Raw genomic sequence first — 16,720 nt, 5'->3', positions numbered from 1 at the left:
CACCCAAATAGTACGCTTTCTGTGGTGCATCAGTAAAGGTTGGTGGGATTCCTTATGGACATACTGAATTTGGGCCTCTTAGTCCAATACTGCCTTTTTTTTTTATCTCTGGCTTTGTGGAGATATCTGTATTTTTTGTATAGGTCTACAAGATTTTAACTTGGGACATTCCTCATCAGTCTGTTCATTGGTCATTAGGGGTAAACTCAATAAACCGGCAGGAGAGCACAACGAAGATTTTTTTTGATATTTTTCAATATTCTTTTTATTTATCATGAAAATTGACACAAAGTATCTTCAACACTCAGTTCTTCAGAAAGAAACTATTTGTGGTTTTCAGTCTGTGTTGCCTTCTTTGTTTGTTCAATTTCCTACTTCCTACCACTTGAATCATGTATCCTGTTTTATTCTAAAGGGTGACAATTAGGACTGTGTTTCTCTACCTATGCCATTAGTATCATTAGGAATTAGGAAGAGATGGCTTTTACGTCTTGCTGTGAGGAATGTGTTGGAAACACTTCAAAGGCAATCAGTTATGTTGAAGTACAAACACTGTTATTTAGGCACATGCAATAACTTATTTTGCTGATAACAATATTCCAAAAAAAATCAATGTTGATCAGTGCATAACTCTCAAGCTTTATATATAACCCTTCTGTTGTGTAGATGTGGCTCTTTGATTTTTCAACATGGAGTTTCTCAAAGTTGACTTTCTTCTGTTCCAAAAATCGGTCAAACCTATGTCGAGGTTTGTGAACCACCTTCAGGACGATTTTTGTGCAGTGCAAATCATGTTGTCACACTAATGTTAAAAAAACGCAATCGAAAAATGCCATCCCAACAAAATTGGCCGTGCCCTCAGCTTGAATTTATTGCTGTGACAAGTTGCATCCATTTGCAGAACCCAAGTGTTTTTAAAATTGGTCCCCTTTTTAATCAAAAGGACACCAAAAGGACATTTTAAGAGACCTTGAATATAATTTTATCATTTAGTAAAACTGACCAAGGAATCTTGAAATACAAGATTCTAAGGAGGTTTCAAAAGGTGGATCCTTCTGTGGGGAATCTAGAACCAGGGAGCACAATTTAAAAATAAGAGGCTGCTCATTTAATACAGACATGAGGAGGAATATATTTTGAGGGTGATTAGCCTACAGTGTGGAAAAAGGCCCTTCAGCCCAAGAAGTCCACACCAACCCTGCAAAGAGTAGCCCACCCAGACCCATTCCTCATCTCTATATTGACTAACGCACCAAACACTATGGGCAATTTAGTATGACCAATTCACCTGACTTGCACATCTTTGGATTGTGGGAAGAAACCGGAGCATCCAGACAAAACCCACTCAGACACAGGGAGAATGTGCAAACTCCACACGGTCACCTGAGGTGGGAATCAAACCCGCATCCCTGCCGCTGTGAGGCATCAGTGCTAACCATTGAGCCAATGTGCCACCCAATTCATTAGTGTTTGGAATTTTCTCAAATATATTCAAAGCTGAGTTGGTCAGATATTTGACCATGAAGTTGAAGCTAATGGGGGCAGGTAGAAAAGTGTAGTCAAGGACGCAATCAAATCAGCCATGTTATTGAATGGCAGAGCAGGGTTGATGGGCTGAGTGGCCTATTCTTCTTGCTGCGTTCCTATAACTTGTAAGTTCGTCTCTAAAGGTTTATTAGTCAAACTTATCTCCAGATAAGTATAAATTGAGTCATCAGACATCCTTGATAACATAACATAAAGGACAAATCAATTTTGTTTGAAATCACATCTGATTTTTATGTGCCATGGGTCAGATTTTGTGTAAATTGGAAGGAGTCCAGTGTTACCTGGATGATATTTCAGTCACTGGGAGAAATCAAAAAGACTGTCTCTGCAATTTAGATGATGTTCTGGAGAGACTTGAATATTGTGGCTCATGATTGAGGAAAGACATCTGAATTTTTAAAAAGTTTCCATTTAATATTTAGGCTATGTCACTGATGCAAAAATAACATTTAACACTTTTGCTAACACTGTCCTTGTTTTTGTGTGTAAGATTTCTTTGCTCTCTCTTTTGCTTCTTTCGAGTGTTTTGGCATTGCAGTTTGGTTTTTCAAAAAAACTCAGTTACATTTCTGGCTTGAATGAGGGGGAATAAGAAGTGAGAATTGGGCAACTTAACTTTTGTGTGTTTCTCCCCTCAATTTGTTGCCATTCCTGAATTTGAAATGATCTCTATACTTACAGCTGAAGTAAGGTATTCTTGAGGAGTTTGCAGTCTTCTGTACTGTCACTCAGATGTAAAATGCTGCAATACCAAATTGCTAAAGAAAGAAATTTGTTTATAAAAACATCAAAATTGTAGACATTTTTAATCATTCAAAGCAGAATGTAACTGTAAACCAAAGTGGCACTTCCCTTCCAAACGTGGTATACTTTGTGCTTATGTGTAGTTTAAAATTGATATAAGCACTAATACCAATTTATTTACTGTTACAGAATTGTCCATCATGATGATTGCCTAGATAAAACTCTATACCCGTGTGTGATCAAAAAACACTGGATGTGGACACGGAAATGTTCTGTTTGCAAATTATTCATTGTTCGGTAGGTAGTACACTGCATTATAAGGTCTTCAAAACGCTTACATTTGATTTACAATGTCACTTGAGACTTTACAGACAAACTTCAGACATAATCTTAGTTGCCCGACAAATCCAAGAAGAATGTAAAGAACAACACCCAGAACTCTTCATTGTATTTCATCAACCTGACAAAAATATTTGACACTCTAAATCAAGACTGAATTGTGCTCCAAAGATGTGCATGTTCAAGAAACTTGGTGTCATATACAATTTGGAAAGTCACCAATCAGATTTATTCTGGTTCCCTGCAGGACAATCCAGTCGGTCCCACTTCCCAACTTGGTCCCTGAACCCAGCAAATTTTATTTCCTTTAAATTCTCATTCAGTTTTGTTTTGAAGTCATTGATAATCACTGTTGCTCCACCATTCTTGTGGGCAAGAGTTCCAGGTCATTACTACCTTCTTAAAAAGTTCGTTCTCACTCACTACATCCCTCTCCCAAAGACCTAAATCTGTGTCCCCTTGTGAGCTGATAAGTTTTTTTTATTTGTTTGTCTACCTTATCTAAACCTGTTAGTACCTTGCATAGTTCTGTCAAATCCTCCCTTCAGTCTCCTCCTTTCCAAGGGAAACAGCCTCTACCTTTCCACACTCACCTACCAAAATTCTGCTTCTCTCAAGGAACTTCACAGGTTTTGTAATAACTAGAGTGGGCAATGGCAGTCTACTTGGGACGTGACCAGAGTTTTATGATTTATTGCTTTCATACTAAATGCTTTTATTTGTGAAGCCCAGGATCCCATACGCTTTGCTAGCCACTCTCTTAATATTGAAAGTGAGGTGCTGGAAAAGCACAGCCGGTCAGGCAGCATCCAAGGAGCAGGAGAGTCGACAGTTTGAGCATAAGCTCTTCATCAGGAATGCTCAGCATTTATGTTCAAAATGTCAACTCTCCTACTCCTTGGATGCTGCCTGACCGGCTTTCGACTCTGATCTCCAGCATCTGTGGTCCTCACTTTCTCCCACTCTCTCAATATGTTGTCACCTTCAAAAATTGATGCATATCCTTCTCTAAAAGGTGCACCACTTATTCTTATTGCCTGTCCTGATCCTTTCTGTTACACCAATTCAGTCTTTGTATTCTTCATAGTCCTTCTTAGTCTACTCCTTCCTTATGTAGTACTGCTTTCTTCTTGAGTACTGACCGATGCTCTCACTTCATGTACCACATTCTTCTACTTTGTGCAAGTGTCCATCTTTTTGCCAATTAATTTATACTGCCCCTGCCAACTTCCTTATGAAAATATTGATCCCAATCTGTTGAGGTGCAACCCATTTCTTTTTGGCATCAGCTGAGGGATACATATTCAATGTCCCAAGAATCTGAAGCCCTGCCTGTTGCACCATGCTTCCAGCAACAAATTTATCCTTCCTTTCATCCTGTTTCTACTCTGGCTAGTATATGATGAGCAAAGATCTAGTGCAGAAACTTTGCTGCCAACTTGAGTAAAAGTCCTCCTCGAATTGAGGAACAGCTGACAACAATGATCCATGTCGTGGCACAGCCAGTACATTGCTCATTGAAGTTATTTTGGGTTGCTTATCATCAAACTGGAATATGTGAAGAAGTGGGAAGATGCCATCTTTCTGTACATTTAAAAAAAACTGTGCCTGTTTCTTTTTAAAATCCACCTATGATTAGCAATAGGAGGAATCTAAAGTGAGTTTTTTTCACATCTGCAAAGTAAAAATATTTTCAAAGGCTTAGAAATTGAATATGAAATCACCAAACAAAAGTAATACTGTCACAGATGTGTTCACTCTGGTTCTAATCTTGTTTGTCAGACAGGATATTATTTATGATATCGTTGTTATTCATAAACCAGTAATGGTGCGTTTTCTCTACATGATGGAGAATTTGGTTTGAAATGTTGCATGTAATATTCTTTTTGTAAACTATCAAATGCCTTAACTTTTTAAAATAATTGTAAATCTCTAGTGTGAATTAAATAACACCAGTTTAATTTGCAAGATTGAGTTGAAGGAGATGATTTTGTAATTTTATTTACATGCTAAATATGGAAACTTGCATATAATCAGTGTTAAGATTTGGGTTTGTTATTAGATAACTAATGAGGTTGAAGTCATTGATAGCATTTCATTGCAATGTCCTGTTAAAAATGTTATGTTGCCTGCAAGCCACATCAACATACTAGTTAACTTCCATTTACATGGTAGAAGTACTGTTATTAGTACTTAGTGCATAAACCTACATGTAGCTGTATCAAAAAGGCAGACCGTTCTTAAAAACTATTTTCTGTAATTGAGGTACCAAAAGCATAGCAATTCTTTACCATAAATCATAAAGTTGGAAAAGCTGTATGATACTGCTTCATTTGAGACACTTCAAAAACAACGTGATTACCTCCCCTTTTTGCACAAAGGCAAGTGTAAGACGTTGTATTCCAGATGCAGTTTGGTCAAATTACCAGGGTTGAAGCACACTTTATTCTTACACTATAGTTAAAATACAAAGTAAGGAAAAAAAACTTGACTGTAACTCTTATCAAAATACTTAATATATATGTTAACTACCACTGAGTAGCTGTTCAAGATAGTAACATCCCATAAACACATCCTTGGCAAAGGCAAATTCACTAAAATAGATTGTCTCACAAGCAGTGTTTCTCCAGTCAAGGAGAAAAGAAAGTCAAGGGAAAACTTGTAAAAGAGAGAACGCAAGTGTTTTGCTGTAGCAGGGAGAGATATCTAGCAGGCTCCAAACCCCAGTAGCAACTGAAAGTTAAACTGAAATCAAGGTTCTATAGGAGCGTGACCCCATGCAGTCACATTGCTTCTGCTGTTCCAACTTTTTTCTTAAAAAAATTCCAAGCCCCTCAGAGTGTTTACTTAATTGGCATGAACAGACTGCTCAGCACCTCTGTCTCAACCTCTTTTCATAAAAACCAGCATGAAATACACCGCTTAGTACCATAGTATTGTGACAAGTGCAAAGGAGTTAACTTGTGCTTATGTTTTTCTTTCATGCTAATATCAATTATTGTCCCTCTTTGCTGGTCACATTGCCTGCTTACCAAACTACAACAACCTGTGTCCAGCAGAAAGGTCTGTTCAAATAGAATCAGTTTGGGAGAAATAGGTTGTTCCCACAAAAATGTGTATTGAATACACAGTAAAGTTGGTGAGGTGATTTGCTCCATCCTGGAGTGTGGAATATTAAAAATGTCAAGTTTAATCTAAGTATAATTTTATAAAATTGTCACCTTTTTTTTCAGGTGGGTGACCAACAATGATAGTTTTGCCCCTGAGGACCCTGCCTTCTTCTGTGACACATGTTTCAGGATGCTTCACTATGATGCTGATGGCAATAAACTGGGAGAATTTCTTGCATATCCCTATGTTGATCCAGGAATATTTAATTAAATGCTGTATCAAATTAGCCAAGTCTGGTTGGCTACTAATTTTTTGTTGAGGTTTAATTGAAATTGGTGGGAAAGTTTTGGACTGGATTCACACAATTGTGTGTGGCACCAACATTTTCACAAGGATTACATTCTTAGATATTCCAAACAATAATTTTATGCAAGCACCAAGTTCCAAACTGTCCAAGCTGCTTTAGAACATGTTTAATTAAATTTCAAGGCATCTTGTCTAAAGCAGTAGGCTGAATAAATTTATGAAGTTGACCAAACACCGATGGTGGCTTATGGAACAATGCTGGAGTTATGCCCTTTTGATGGTTTCATATGTCAATTATACTCAGCTTCCCAGACCTCCATTCATAGTCACTCATTCTTCCAAAGGATTTTGTTCTATACTGAAGGTTGCCTGTTGTGGAAATTAATGGGTTGTTCTTTACTTCCAAAATTTGGATTCAAGCTAACCCAGATTGGTGTGAATGTAAGTCTCTGCTTGCTGACTGTAAAGGGGCTTATTTGAGATGAATCTTGGGGAGTCTTTATTCCGTTTCTGGCAAATGGTGTCTGTTCATGTAAAACTTCTAAATTTGGCATCACTTGCTAAACTTAGAGATTAAAGGTAACTATTTTACTGATGATGTTGGATATCTCTTTGAAGGTTGTGCACTGTGCTGATGCAAGGAGTTCCATCTGTAACTTCAAACCTCAAATTTTAAGATGTTTTGAAACATGTTAGTTTAAATGTCTCTCGCTCTCTCTCACCAGGAATTGTGATCCCTTATTGATAAAGTAATCCAATAAATGTAATTTAGAATTTTGTTAATCACTGAAATAAAAGAACATTGTACTTAGCTAAATCCTCTGCTATTTCCACATGCCCCAGTGGGCAGACTGTATTATCCTAAGAAATAACACTTGTTAATGAATGATTACTTGTCATGTTTATTGTATTTACAGTGCTTTCTTCACATTAATGAAGGTGGTTATTGGGCTTTTGGGGCCAAAATATTTAGCTTAGCTATATTTTGCTCCTTTTGCAAAAGGAGTTCTTTTAGTTCTTTTTGGATTAATGGTTGGAGGTAAGCTTATCATATTGTATTTGAATAAAGTGGTGATCTATTTCCCACCAGGTCCCCAGTTTTAACTTGAAAGATTCTCAACCTTTGACTGAGAACTAAGAGCTGTGGTAGAGGACATGGGAGACCTGAGAACAAGAGGGGTGGGGATCCTTTGTAAATAGGGGCTTCTCTGTTTGTGAGCGATTATAGTTCTGACTCAAGTTAGAACTTTGTGGTGGTTGTACTCGCATTGGAGCTTGTAACCCAACTTTAGGGGTCCCCACTCTCACCTTTGAAAGCCCTGTTATAGGGGCTAGATATCAAGGCGCCTGCAGAGAGATGATTTTGCACAACTGGACTGATTAGTCCCAATGATATGTTTACGACTTGTTTTTGTGTTGCTTTGCAATTTTTTATTTCGTGTACTCTGACTTGTATAAGTTGTGAATCCAGTGACTTTATTTCCAGTTGTTATCTTTACAAATAAAGTGAATTTTGAAATTGTCTAACTTTGTATTAATGCTGTGTTCTTCAATTTCTATATTATTGGTTCCTTGTGGTTATAATGCAGGTGTGTGCTCTACCTATGGTAGAACAAATATTGTAATGTGTGTTCAGTCTTTGGAAATCCTTCATGACAGTGATTTTTTTTTCAGTCAGAGTTGAAAAGCATGGTCAAACTTGTCCATGATGAGCAGATAATCCTAAATTAATCCAGTCACATTTGGCCCATATCCCTCTAAACCTTTCCTATTCATGTACCCATCCAGCTGCCATACATGCACCATCCTTGTGTGAAAAAGTTGCCCCTCTGGTCCCTTTTATATCTTTCCCCTCTTTAAACTTATGCTCTCTATTTTTGGACTCCCCTACCCCAGGGGAAAAACAATTTATACTATCTGTGCCCCTCATGATTTTATAACCTCTGATGTCACTCCTGAGCCTGACTTCAGAGTGAAAATAGCCCCAGTCTATTCAGCCTGTCCCTGTAGCTCAAGTTTAACATCTTTCCTATAGAGTAGGGAGACCAGAACTGAACACCCTATTCCAAAAGTGGCCTAACAGATGTCTGATACTCAATGTAAAATTAAGCCTGTGTTTGCTAGTTGTAAAGGGGCTTATTTGAGATGAACTTTGGGGAGGCTTTATTTGGTTTTTGGCAAATGACAACTTCACACTATTGATCACTGTCCACATTTTGATTTGAAAACTCTTAACATTTTGGTAGTAAAGTGTTGAAAATATTAGATGTTATGATAGTGGTTAGGTCATTGGTTTAGTAATCTAGGGTACTGTATAAAAATCTGTAAAGTTCAGTTTCATTTGCAATACTTCAGAGGAAAGCATTCCATGTTCCTCTCCATCAAAAACATCCTGGCTCAGGCTGACAATTAACAGGGTCACATAATGATGAGTCAAACCTCATCTGATAACATTACAATTATGAAAGTTCTCTATCATCATAGGTATCAAACTTGCTGAACTGGTCACAATGTCATACGCACAAAAACAAAGGTTAGGTTTTTTTTGGCCAGTGTGATTCATTAGAGTTTAAATAAGTGAACTTAGCCGGTTGTTGAATCAGAGGTATTTTGTGCACGTCTTGGTGAAGTACTTTAAAATTCCTGAGAAATAATATGGTTTGCCAGTCCACATTGGAGGTCAGTTGATGTGGAATTGGAGTCCTATGCAGAGCACACCAGGAAAAGACAAGGAGTTTCTTCCCTATGACATAAAATCACAATTTGTTCAATGATAACTGAAGTTCCACTTTCACATATCAAATCGATGACCTTTCTCCAAAGTACGATACTTGCTGCCTGACCTGTTCATCCAGTGTATTGAGCTGCTTACCATAAGGCAAGATGGCAGCAGTGGGGTAGGCAGGATTTGCTCCTTCCGTTCAGTTTTTGTTCTTTTTATTACCTTTTTGATCAACTTGGTCACAGCAGCAAGATGGACTCAGTGCAGACTTGGGGCAGTGGCATTGGTGGGCCTGGAGCAGGAGTCAAGATAGCAGCGACAGCATCTAAAGCAGGACCCTACCAGTTTCCCCCAAGGTTGCTGTAGGTTTCAGGGCCCAGATGATCAGCAGAGAAAGAGACAGGAGCAAGTGACTGGGCAGAATGTAGACACTTTTGCTTAGTTTCTTATTTCCTGCTTTTTTAAAATTGTTAAGATAGTGCTGTAATTCCTGTGATCCAGTATAGGTGACAATATAAAATACTTCAGATTTACAGCATCAATATTTTTTTTAATTGCACTATTACCCCATTTTGCCTTGTAAAATATGCCTGTGTCCCTAGCCCATCCTCCAAGTGCCTCAATGTACCGGTCTGCTCAAATCCCTTATTTACACCCTAAAATTTGGAACCACTAACGTTTGTTTGACCAAACCTTAGCTTACAGCCACTAACAAGGCCTTTAGACAATAAGGTAATGATGCCAGGTATCATTTGTTTTTTAAGTATTACAGCTGATGATATTGCAATTGCAGCATATAAAAAGGGGGATCCTTCACATAAGCCTAGATACACTGAGAGATGTCTTCCCTTTACTCCCATTGTATTCTAATTGAGGCATCTGCATGTTACTGTGGGAACCAGCTTTTGTTCCTTGTGTGAAAAATAATAAACCAAACTTGGACTGTAGCAAACCAGTTACAGTACCAGATAGACTGGGTTTCTTTCCTTTAGCCTTCCATGTTCTGAGGGGTATGGACATTGTGGACAGGGAAAAACACTTCCCAGAGTCAAGAACCAGGGGTCACCATTTCAAGGTAAGGAGTAGGAAATTTTAAAGGGAAGAAAGATTGGCGCAAAGGATGTCAGTGCTGTAAAAACAGACCTTGCTTCTATTAAAACCAAGGATCCCACAGTCATTTTAATAACCTTCACCTAATCTTTGTGTATGCACAGGTTGTTTATTATTAGACACAACAGTAATGAAGTCTTCAAAACATCATTTAGTTTACATTCTTCCTACTAAAATGCTTCACTTCACACTTATTAAAATAGGTCAGTGCATGGCAGTAAATATTTCAGTTTATGCCTTCTTGAAACCTATTATTATTCTGACTGTAGGTGGCAGAATATGAAAGTGTAGTAAACAAACTTTCTGATATCATGCCCTGCGTTCATACGGTGCTCCAACCATTTATCCACAGGAAACAGCACTGATACCTCTCTCTTTGAAAAAGGACAATTCATCTCTATATTGTGCTTTAAGAGTTTTCTCCCCAAAGGCAGGTCCAGCTCATAGCAGTGATCTCCATTTTAGCCAGAATGGAGATCATATTCTTGCCAACAGCATGAGATTTGATCAACACCAGCATACCCTGCAAACCCAGAGTCAAAGCTGTTGTTATTATGGTGTAGTCTGAAGCACTGGATAGTAACACCAGAGGCTCCACTTTATTTCCAACATATCAATAAATCTTGTAACTATAATCCTGTCCAGCCTGTAACAGACCGTTGTTACAAATGACACTAAGATGAACGAACCATGAAGTCACTGTCACAAAGTAGTTAAGGCAAATAGTACAGCTGCACTTAGTGAACGCTAAGGAACAGTAGGGAGAAGTTTCACAACATATGCATGAAAGCAACAACAGAATTAGGGTCCTTTTGTATTGGTCTTGAATTTTTAAAGGAATATTCACACCAGTCATCTAACACCTATAGGTAGTTTAAGAGACTGGAGTTAATTAGTATTAAGGAACCAAACATTTATTTTATTGCAAGTTTACAGCAAAGTTTAAGGCCTAAATCCTTCCCCAATGGACAAAACAAAATGTAACACATCAGAAGTGCTTCTATGGCTCATCTGAAGTGGAAGCATTTGACATTACAAAGACACTAGTATTAAAAAAAAAGTAATTGGTATACATAACCATTCTATAACAACTTCACACAGAACCATTATAGGCTATTACAAGAAAGCGTAACTATACTTCTGCAACAAACTGGATTTACTAGACCAAAGCAAAATGTTTAAAAAAAGATTTTTAAAAAACACACAGAAGTTTCTTTACGATACAACCTGCAATTAAACGGGCAGGAACGAAGACTACTTTTGATTATTTGGCGTTAAAGCAGATTTGGCCTCGACAGGTTAAGACAAAAAAAACATAACATAAAAACACCACTGATTTACTATACACATCCAAAAACAAGGAAAACCCACCACCCTCCAATTACTGTATAAAACATTTTTCAACAGAGGCAGGAAAAGAATCCAAATAAAAAATGTACACCTAGGCTTCAGCAATTCTATGTAGTAAAACACTACTATGTGCTTATTTGCTGCTATGTTGCTTTTATGGGGGTTTCCTTTTGGATATCCAGTATTAAATAGCAAGTTGTCTACAAATCAGAACTTACAAAAAAAAGGTAACAAAAGCACTACCCCCCTCCCCCCCTCCCCACGTACTACTAACAACACCTGTGCTAGGCACTACATTTTAAATTTGGTGGCAGTATGCAGATTGGAGTTACTCAGCTGTCAGCTCCTGGTCCAGTCTCCATCTGCTCAGCCTCGGAATTGGCCGAGGGTTGTTTTGCCAACTGCGAGGCATCAGACTGATGCAGTTCACTGATGAGAAAGAGAAAATAATGAGTTACTCGGTCACATTTTATTTGATTTAAATCACCATTTCAATCTCAAAAAGGGACAACTGTTAGTCTGCTCCCCTCCAATAGCTAAGATATGTACAACTTGTCATTGACGTAGGCACCGTGGTGGGGCGACTTATAAAACTTTTCACTGTATTTTTCGTTTAAAAATGCACGTGAAAATAAATTTCTATTCTAAGTCACTGGAGACATCAATCAAATTGGCACTGGACAAAAATGAGACAGCCAGGACTAATCCATCCCTGTTTTGTACTGTTCCTGATGAAGGACTTATGTCTGAAATGTCAATTCTCCTGCTCCTCGGATGCTGCCTGGCCTGCTGTGCTTTTCCAGCACCACACACTCAACTCTGATCTCCAGCATCTGCAGTCCTCACTTTCTCCTGTTCTGTACTGTGCTGAGTCATCTTATTTAAAAGATGGTTTGTCGTCAATTTCTTATGCTAAAGCTCCTAAATAAAAGTTGATAATAATACCAGGTTGGGCAGTTAATCTATTGTTAAATATATGGGTGCATAGTGTGAAGCTCCTTTGTAGGCTCAGATGTAGGTTGAAATATGAGGGCCTGAATTGGGAGATATATTGCCATTTTGCAGCAAGTTTCTTTAAAAGTTATATACCTTTGTAACAGCTAATGTGAGATGTGTTAATGAAGAACTTTACCATGAATGAAAATCCTTTTGTATATCTAATCTCTGCAGTGGAGGTGATTACCTTAGTACAGAAATGAGGAGCGCCAGGAGTTTTAGCTGTACCTAACACTGCTCAGCACCAACGTGCCACATCCTCCTGACTGCAAGGTTTAAAAATATGATCTGAACAGAACTGCTTCATAACAGGTTAACCAATTAGTGGAACCTTTTGGATTTCAGAATATAATCCAGCCCATTCACCAACTGACAACTCGGGGGCAACCATAGAAGGTCCATAGCATGGACCATTCTACTAAAGTGATAAAGTAGCTAACAAAAACAGATTAACCACATTCAGACCCAGGTCCTCAATGGATTTCAACCCCCAGCAAGCTTTAAACTTCATTGCACTGACCTGTTCTGTGGCGGCTGTGCAGCGTCTGATTTATTCTTCTTCTCATCGCTGGGTTTGTTCTCTGCTCTTTTCAAGGTGTGGTCATTCTCTGTATCCTGTGCTACAACTTCTCCATTCACTGTTTTAGCAGCTGATAAACAGGAAAGAGGCTACTTAGCTGTATTACAGAAGCTGCTCAAACTACACCACAGCTAGCAGTTCCAGGGATCAAAACGCTGAAGTAACATTGAAAAGCTCACTCAAAATTTTATATTGCAATAAACTATAAAAGGATCTCCCCAATTTTCTATTCTCTCCTAGAGACACCTACTCTGTCATATGCTACATATGAATAAAGTCAACAAGTAGCAATTGTCTTTCACAAATGTGCCCTACAATTGGGATACTTGCCACACTTAAGTATTCACATATTCTACTATCAATCACTGGATACTAACCAGGAATAAAAGCTTTGACTCATTTCACCTGGGAGTTCAGCTGTAGCACTTTTGAAATAAAACAGTGTAATGTATTCTGGGATTTAGATTTCAAAATAGAGAGGTACACCAATAAACTGTAAACTTCTGGATTTACAGGTGCACTTAGTTGCCAACCCCCCCGGAAGAACCTCCTGCACTGGCTGATGCTTTTGAGCGAACATAAGTATATCTCTAACATCAAGAATTGGAAAAGACTGCAGGTTTGACATAAGCTTTGACCTGCCCTTCTTCCTCTTTCCTCCACTATCTACCCTACACCAAAGATATTCAGGTTAGGTGGATTTACCATGAGAAATGCAGGGTTACAGGGATAGGGTGGGATGCTTTTCAGAGGGTGTGTGCACACTCAGTGGGTTTCTATGATAAACCTACCCTGTAATAAATGGAGTAAATGAACACAATGGAGAAAAGTGGGCAAAGCCTGCTACTCAAACATGATGTGGAATGCTTGGAAACACGTCCTCACTGACTGTCTTATACAGGTTGGGAGGGCTCTCAGCAATTGGAGAGATAAACCAAGAATTCTGACTGGACTGCATGAATTGAAGGGGTTGAAAAGGTAGGAGAAAGTAAAGCCAGCCCACTGGATCTCCTTACATAGTGTGTCAGACAAACAACGTGCCCATACAAAACAACTATTAGCAGACAGGGAACCTGGAGACAAAAAGGAAACCACAACAGATTTATAAATATTATCAACCACAGAGAACCATGATTAGTGAGATCTTAGGGCAGCAAGATACTTCAGTCACAGCTAAATATCTTACTCTAGACGGACAGCATGCGATGGAATAAATTCTTTTGATAGTAGAGAACAGAACTTTGCTTGTACAGTTAATTCACAGGTAGACAAGGAGTTGGAAAGGCTGATATGAACTTTACCGGTCAGCTGTTCCTCTGTGTTGTCAGTTTTCTTGTTAGTTTCCACTTGATCATTTTTCTTCTCTTGTTCTCGTGCCTTGACTGCTTCCTCATGCTGCCGCTGATCGGCAAGAGATTTATTCAGTACTTGTGCAATCACAGAATCACCTTCACCAACCAAGAACATGGATTTGAATTTGTTGTAGATCATATCAGCCTTGAACATGATGTCTTGACAGGCTTTGTAATTTCGCATCTGGCACAAGACAAAACCAATACGATCAAAATCCAACAGATGATTTAAAATAAACAGGGAATGGTCTTGATTAGATTTCTATTTGCACAGAATACAGACATAGTTTGAGATTAGATTCCATACAGTATGGAAACAGGCCCTTCGGCCCAACAAGTCCACACCGACCCTCTAAAGAATAACCCACCCAAACCCATTCCCCTACCCTATATGTATCCCTGACTAATGCACCTAACTCTACGGGCAATTTAGTGTGGCCAATTCACCTGCCCTGCACATCTTTGGATTGTGGGAGGAAACCGGAGCACCCGGAGGAAACGCACGCAGACACGGGGAGAATGTGCAAACTCCACACAGTCGCCCAAGGTGGGAATCGAATCCGGGTCCCTGGTGCTCTGAGGCAGCAGTGCTAACCACTGAGCTACCGTGCTGCCCCAAGGTGAGGATATATATCACAGCCCAAGAAACTATTCACAAAACATGGAAGACTTTGCTTCAGCTACAACAAAAAGAAGTCAATCCCAGTGTCTTTGTTGCAATTAAAACCATGCAAAATATCTTAATTTTATTTCTGTAAATCCTACACAAAAAGCCTAAACCCCACTGCTTTAAAACAGTGTCAGCAATGTTGTGTCAAGCCTGCATCCTCCAACCATTTGTTTTCTTCCATCTGAAAGGCTGAAGAGTAAAATCGAAGTCCAACATGTACATTAGTAGTTTCAATGAGGATAAAAGTTCACTTCAGGTGCATCGTCCCTAAGGTGCAGTCCCTACTTTATCATCTATAGGTATCAGTGGGCGATAAGTCATAACGCACTTTTTCAATGCTAGTCTTTCAGCTACATATTCATATATCTAATTTTATGTACGCCATGCCAACCTGCACATGGTTCAGGTAACAATCTGGAGACTGCAATTTTGGAAGTGCTGATTTTTAATTTGGTGCCCAGCTCCTCACCCACAATGTAGAACCTCTTTCCTTGTTCTGTGTCATTCATGGGCTATGCCAACTGGATGTCTGCACTCCCTGCTAAACTACAAGTTCCCCTCTAGCCCTGAGCACATGTCCTAAAGCATGACATCATGCTGGCAACATAGGTGTCTGAACTCTTACTTTTGCTGCAGAGAATGATGCGAATCCCTCTCACTATACTTTGCCTTACTATCAATACATTCCTTGTTCCCTCCACTGGATTGGCTCACTGTACCTTGGTACTATGGTCAGTTTGCTCATCCACCCTGTAAATCATACTCTTATTCAAACAAGTGGAGATAACTTCAAATGTAGTCGACACTTTCAGATGGCTGAAAGTCCTGCCCTCTGGATTCGCCTACCTGCCTCACTCTCACATACCCTCCTGTACCTGACCAAATCAGAAGACCCTATTTTAAACAGTGTGACTGTCTTCTGAGCATCCAGATTAACTTTTCCCTTCATGATGGGTGGAGGAGTCTGCACCTCAGCTGCCAACTCAATAAACTTGAGCCAAAGCAACTCCAGACACAAACATTTACTGCACACATCTTAAACCTTACGAATGAAAGTGTCCTCAATAACTCATTTCCCTCGAGTGCAAGATCCAATTTCTACAGGGTGAGAAGGGTAGAAAGGCAATAAAAAGCTCCTTCCAACTCTTTATCAAACTCCCCCAGTCACCAATTCCTGGAGTTTGCGATTACTATCTTCAGCTTTTTATGTTTGCCTCTGGCAGCAGTGAAGAACTTTATCTTTATAACCACTGAACAGGGTGTGGAGAAACCAGATTCAACTTATATTTATGAATTACCCAACTTTTTCAGCAATCTGTCTACCTTGTTCAAGCTCTCATCTGCCACTAGTTGGACTCCATGAATTCACTGCAAGTTCAGAATGGAAGCCAGAAGGAAAGCAACTGCTAAAGCAGTAGCAGCAATAGATAGAAGGGTGGGGGGTGCACATGTATGCGCAGATTGAGATTCAGGAGCTGTGGAGGAGAGGAACGGAGGGCAATGGGAGCAGGGCTGGGAGCCAGGACAGAGCATCTGAAGTTCCTGGTGGTGACAACAGATATCAGGGCTTTAAAATCTAAGAGTGGATTGTGGGATAAGGGGGTGCTACAAGAATGGTAGCAGAGACCCGTGGGCATACATCTCAGGAAAGACTCAATAGGGTGAGCTGATTACCTCTTGGAGAGAAAGATGACTGAGTTTCACTGAATAGAGATCTTTAAAAATTTTGATAGAATGGATAGAAAGACAGTGTACCCTCTTGCATAGCAGAGCATAATTAAATGGAAAAGTCAAAAAAGGGAATTCAGAAGAAACTTATTTTCCTAAAGAGTCATGAGAATGTACAAGTTACCATCGCAGAAAGGAGTGGAAGTAATTAATAGGGATTCACA

General features: G+C 39.2%; 2 protein-coding genes across 2 annotated transcripts in view; one reads left to right on the top strand and one right to left on the bottom strand.

Moving 5' to 3' along the window:
* Positions 1-7,575, top strand: part of snapc3 (small nuclear RNA activating complex, polypeptide 3) — a 31,194-nt gene extending 23,619 nt beyond the window's left edge. The window contains exons 8-9 of the mRNA XM_072589143.1: positions 2,482-2,589; positions 5,865-7,575. Coding sequence (XP_072445244.1) covers positions 2,482-2,589; positions 5,865-6,012 — 256 coding nt within the window. The 3' untranslated portion in view covers positions 6,013-7,575. The remainder of the gene's footprint in view (positions 1-2,481; positions 2,590-5,864) is intronic.
* A 3,203-nt stretch (positions 7,576-10,778) lies between these two features.
* psip1a (PC4 and SFRS1 interacting protein 1a) overlaps positions 10,779-16,720 on the bottom strand; it is a 39,461-nt gene continuing 33,519 nt past the window's right edge. The window contains exons 13-15 of the mRNA XM_072589138.1: positions 14,108-14,342; positions 12,747-12,876; positions 10,779-11,659 (exon numbers count right to left, since the gene is read on the bottom strand). Coding sequence (XP_072445239.1) covers positions 11,563-11,659; positions 12,747-12,876; positions 14,108-14,342 — 462 coding nt within the window. The 3' untranslated portion in view covers positions 10,779-11,562. The remainder of the gene's footprint in view (positions 11,660-12,746; positions 12,877-14,107; positions 14,343-16,720) is intronic.

The sequence above is a fragment of the Chiloscyllium punctatum genome, chromosome 2, assembly GCF_047496795.1.
Source record: "Chiloscyllium punctatum isolate Juve2018m chromosome 2, sChiPun1.3, whole genome shotgun sequence".
Classification (NCBI taxonomy): Eukaryota; Metazoa; Chordata; class Chondrichthyes; order Orectolobiformes; family Hemiscylliidae; genus Chiloscyllium; species Chiloscyllium punctatum.
This window is presented reverse-complemented; position numbering and strand designations above follow the sequence as displayed.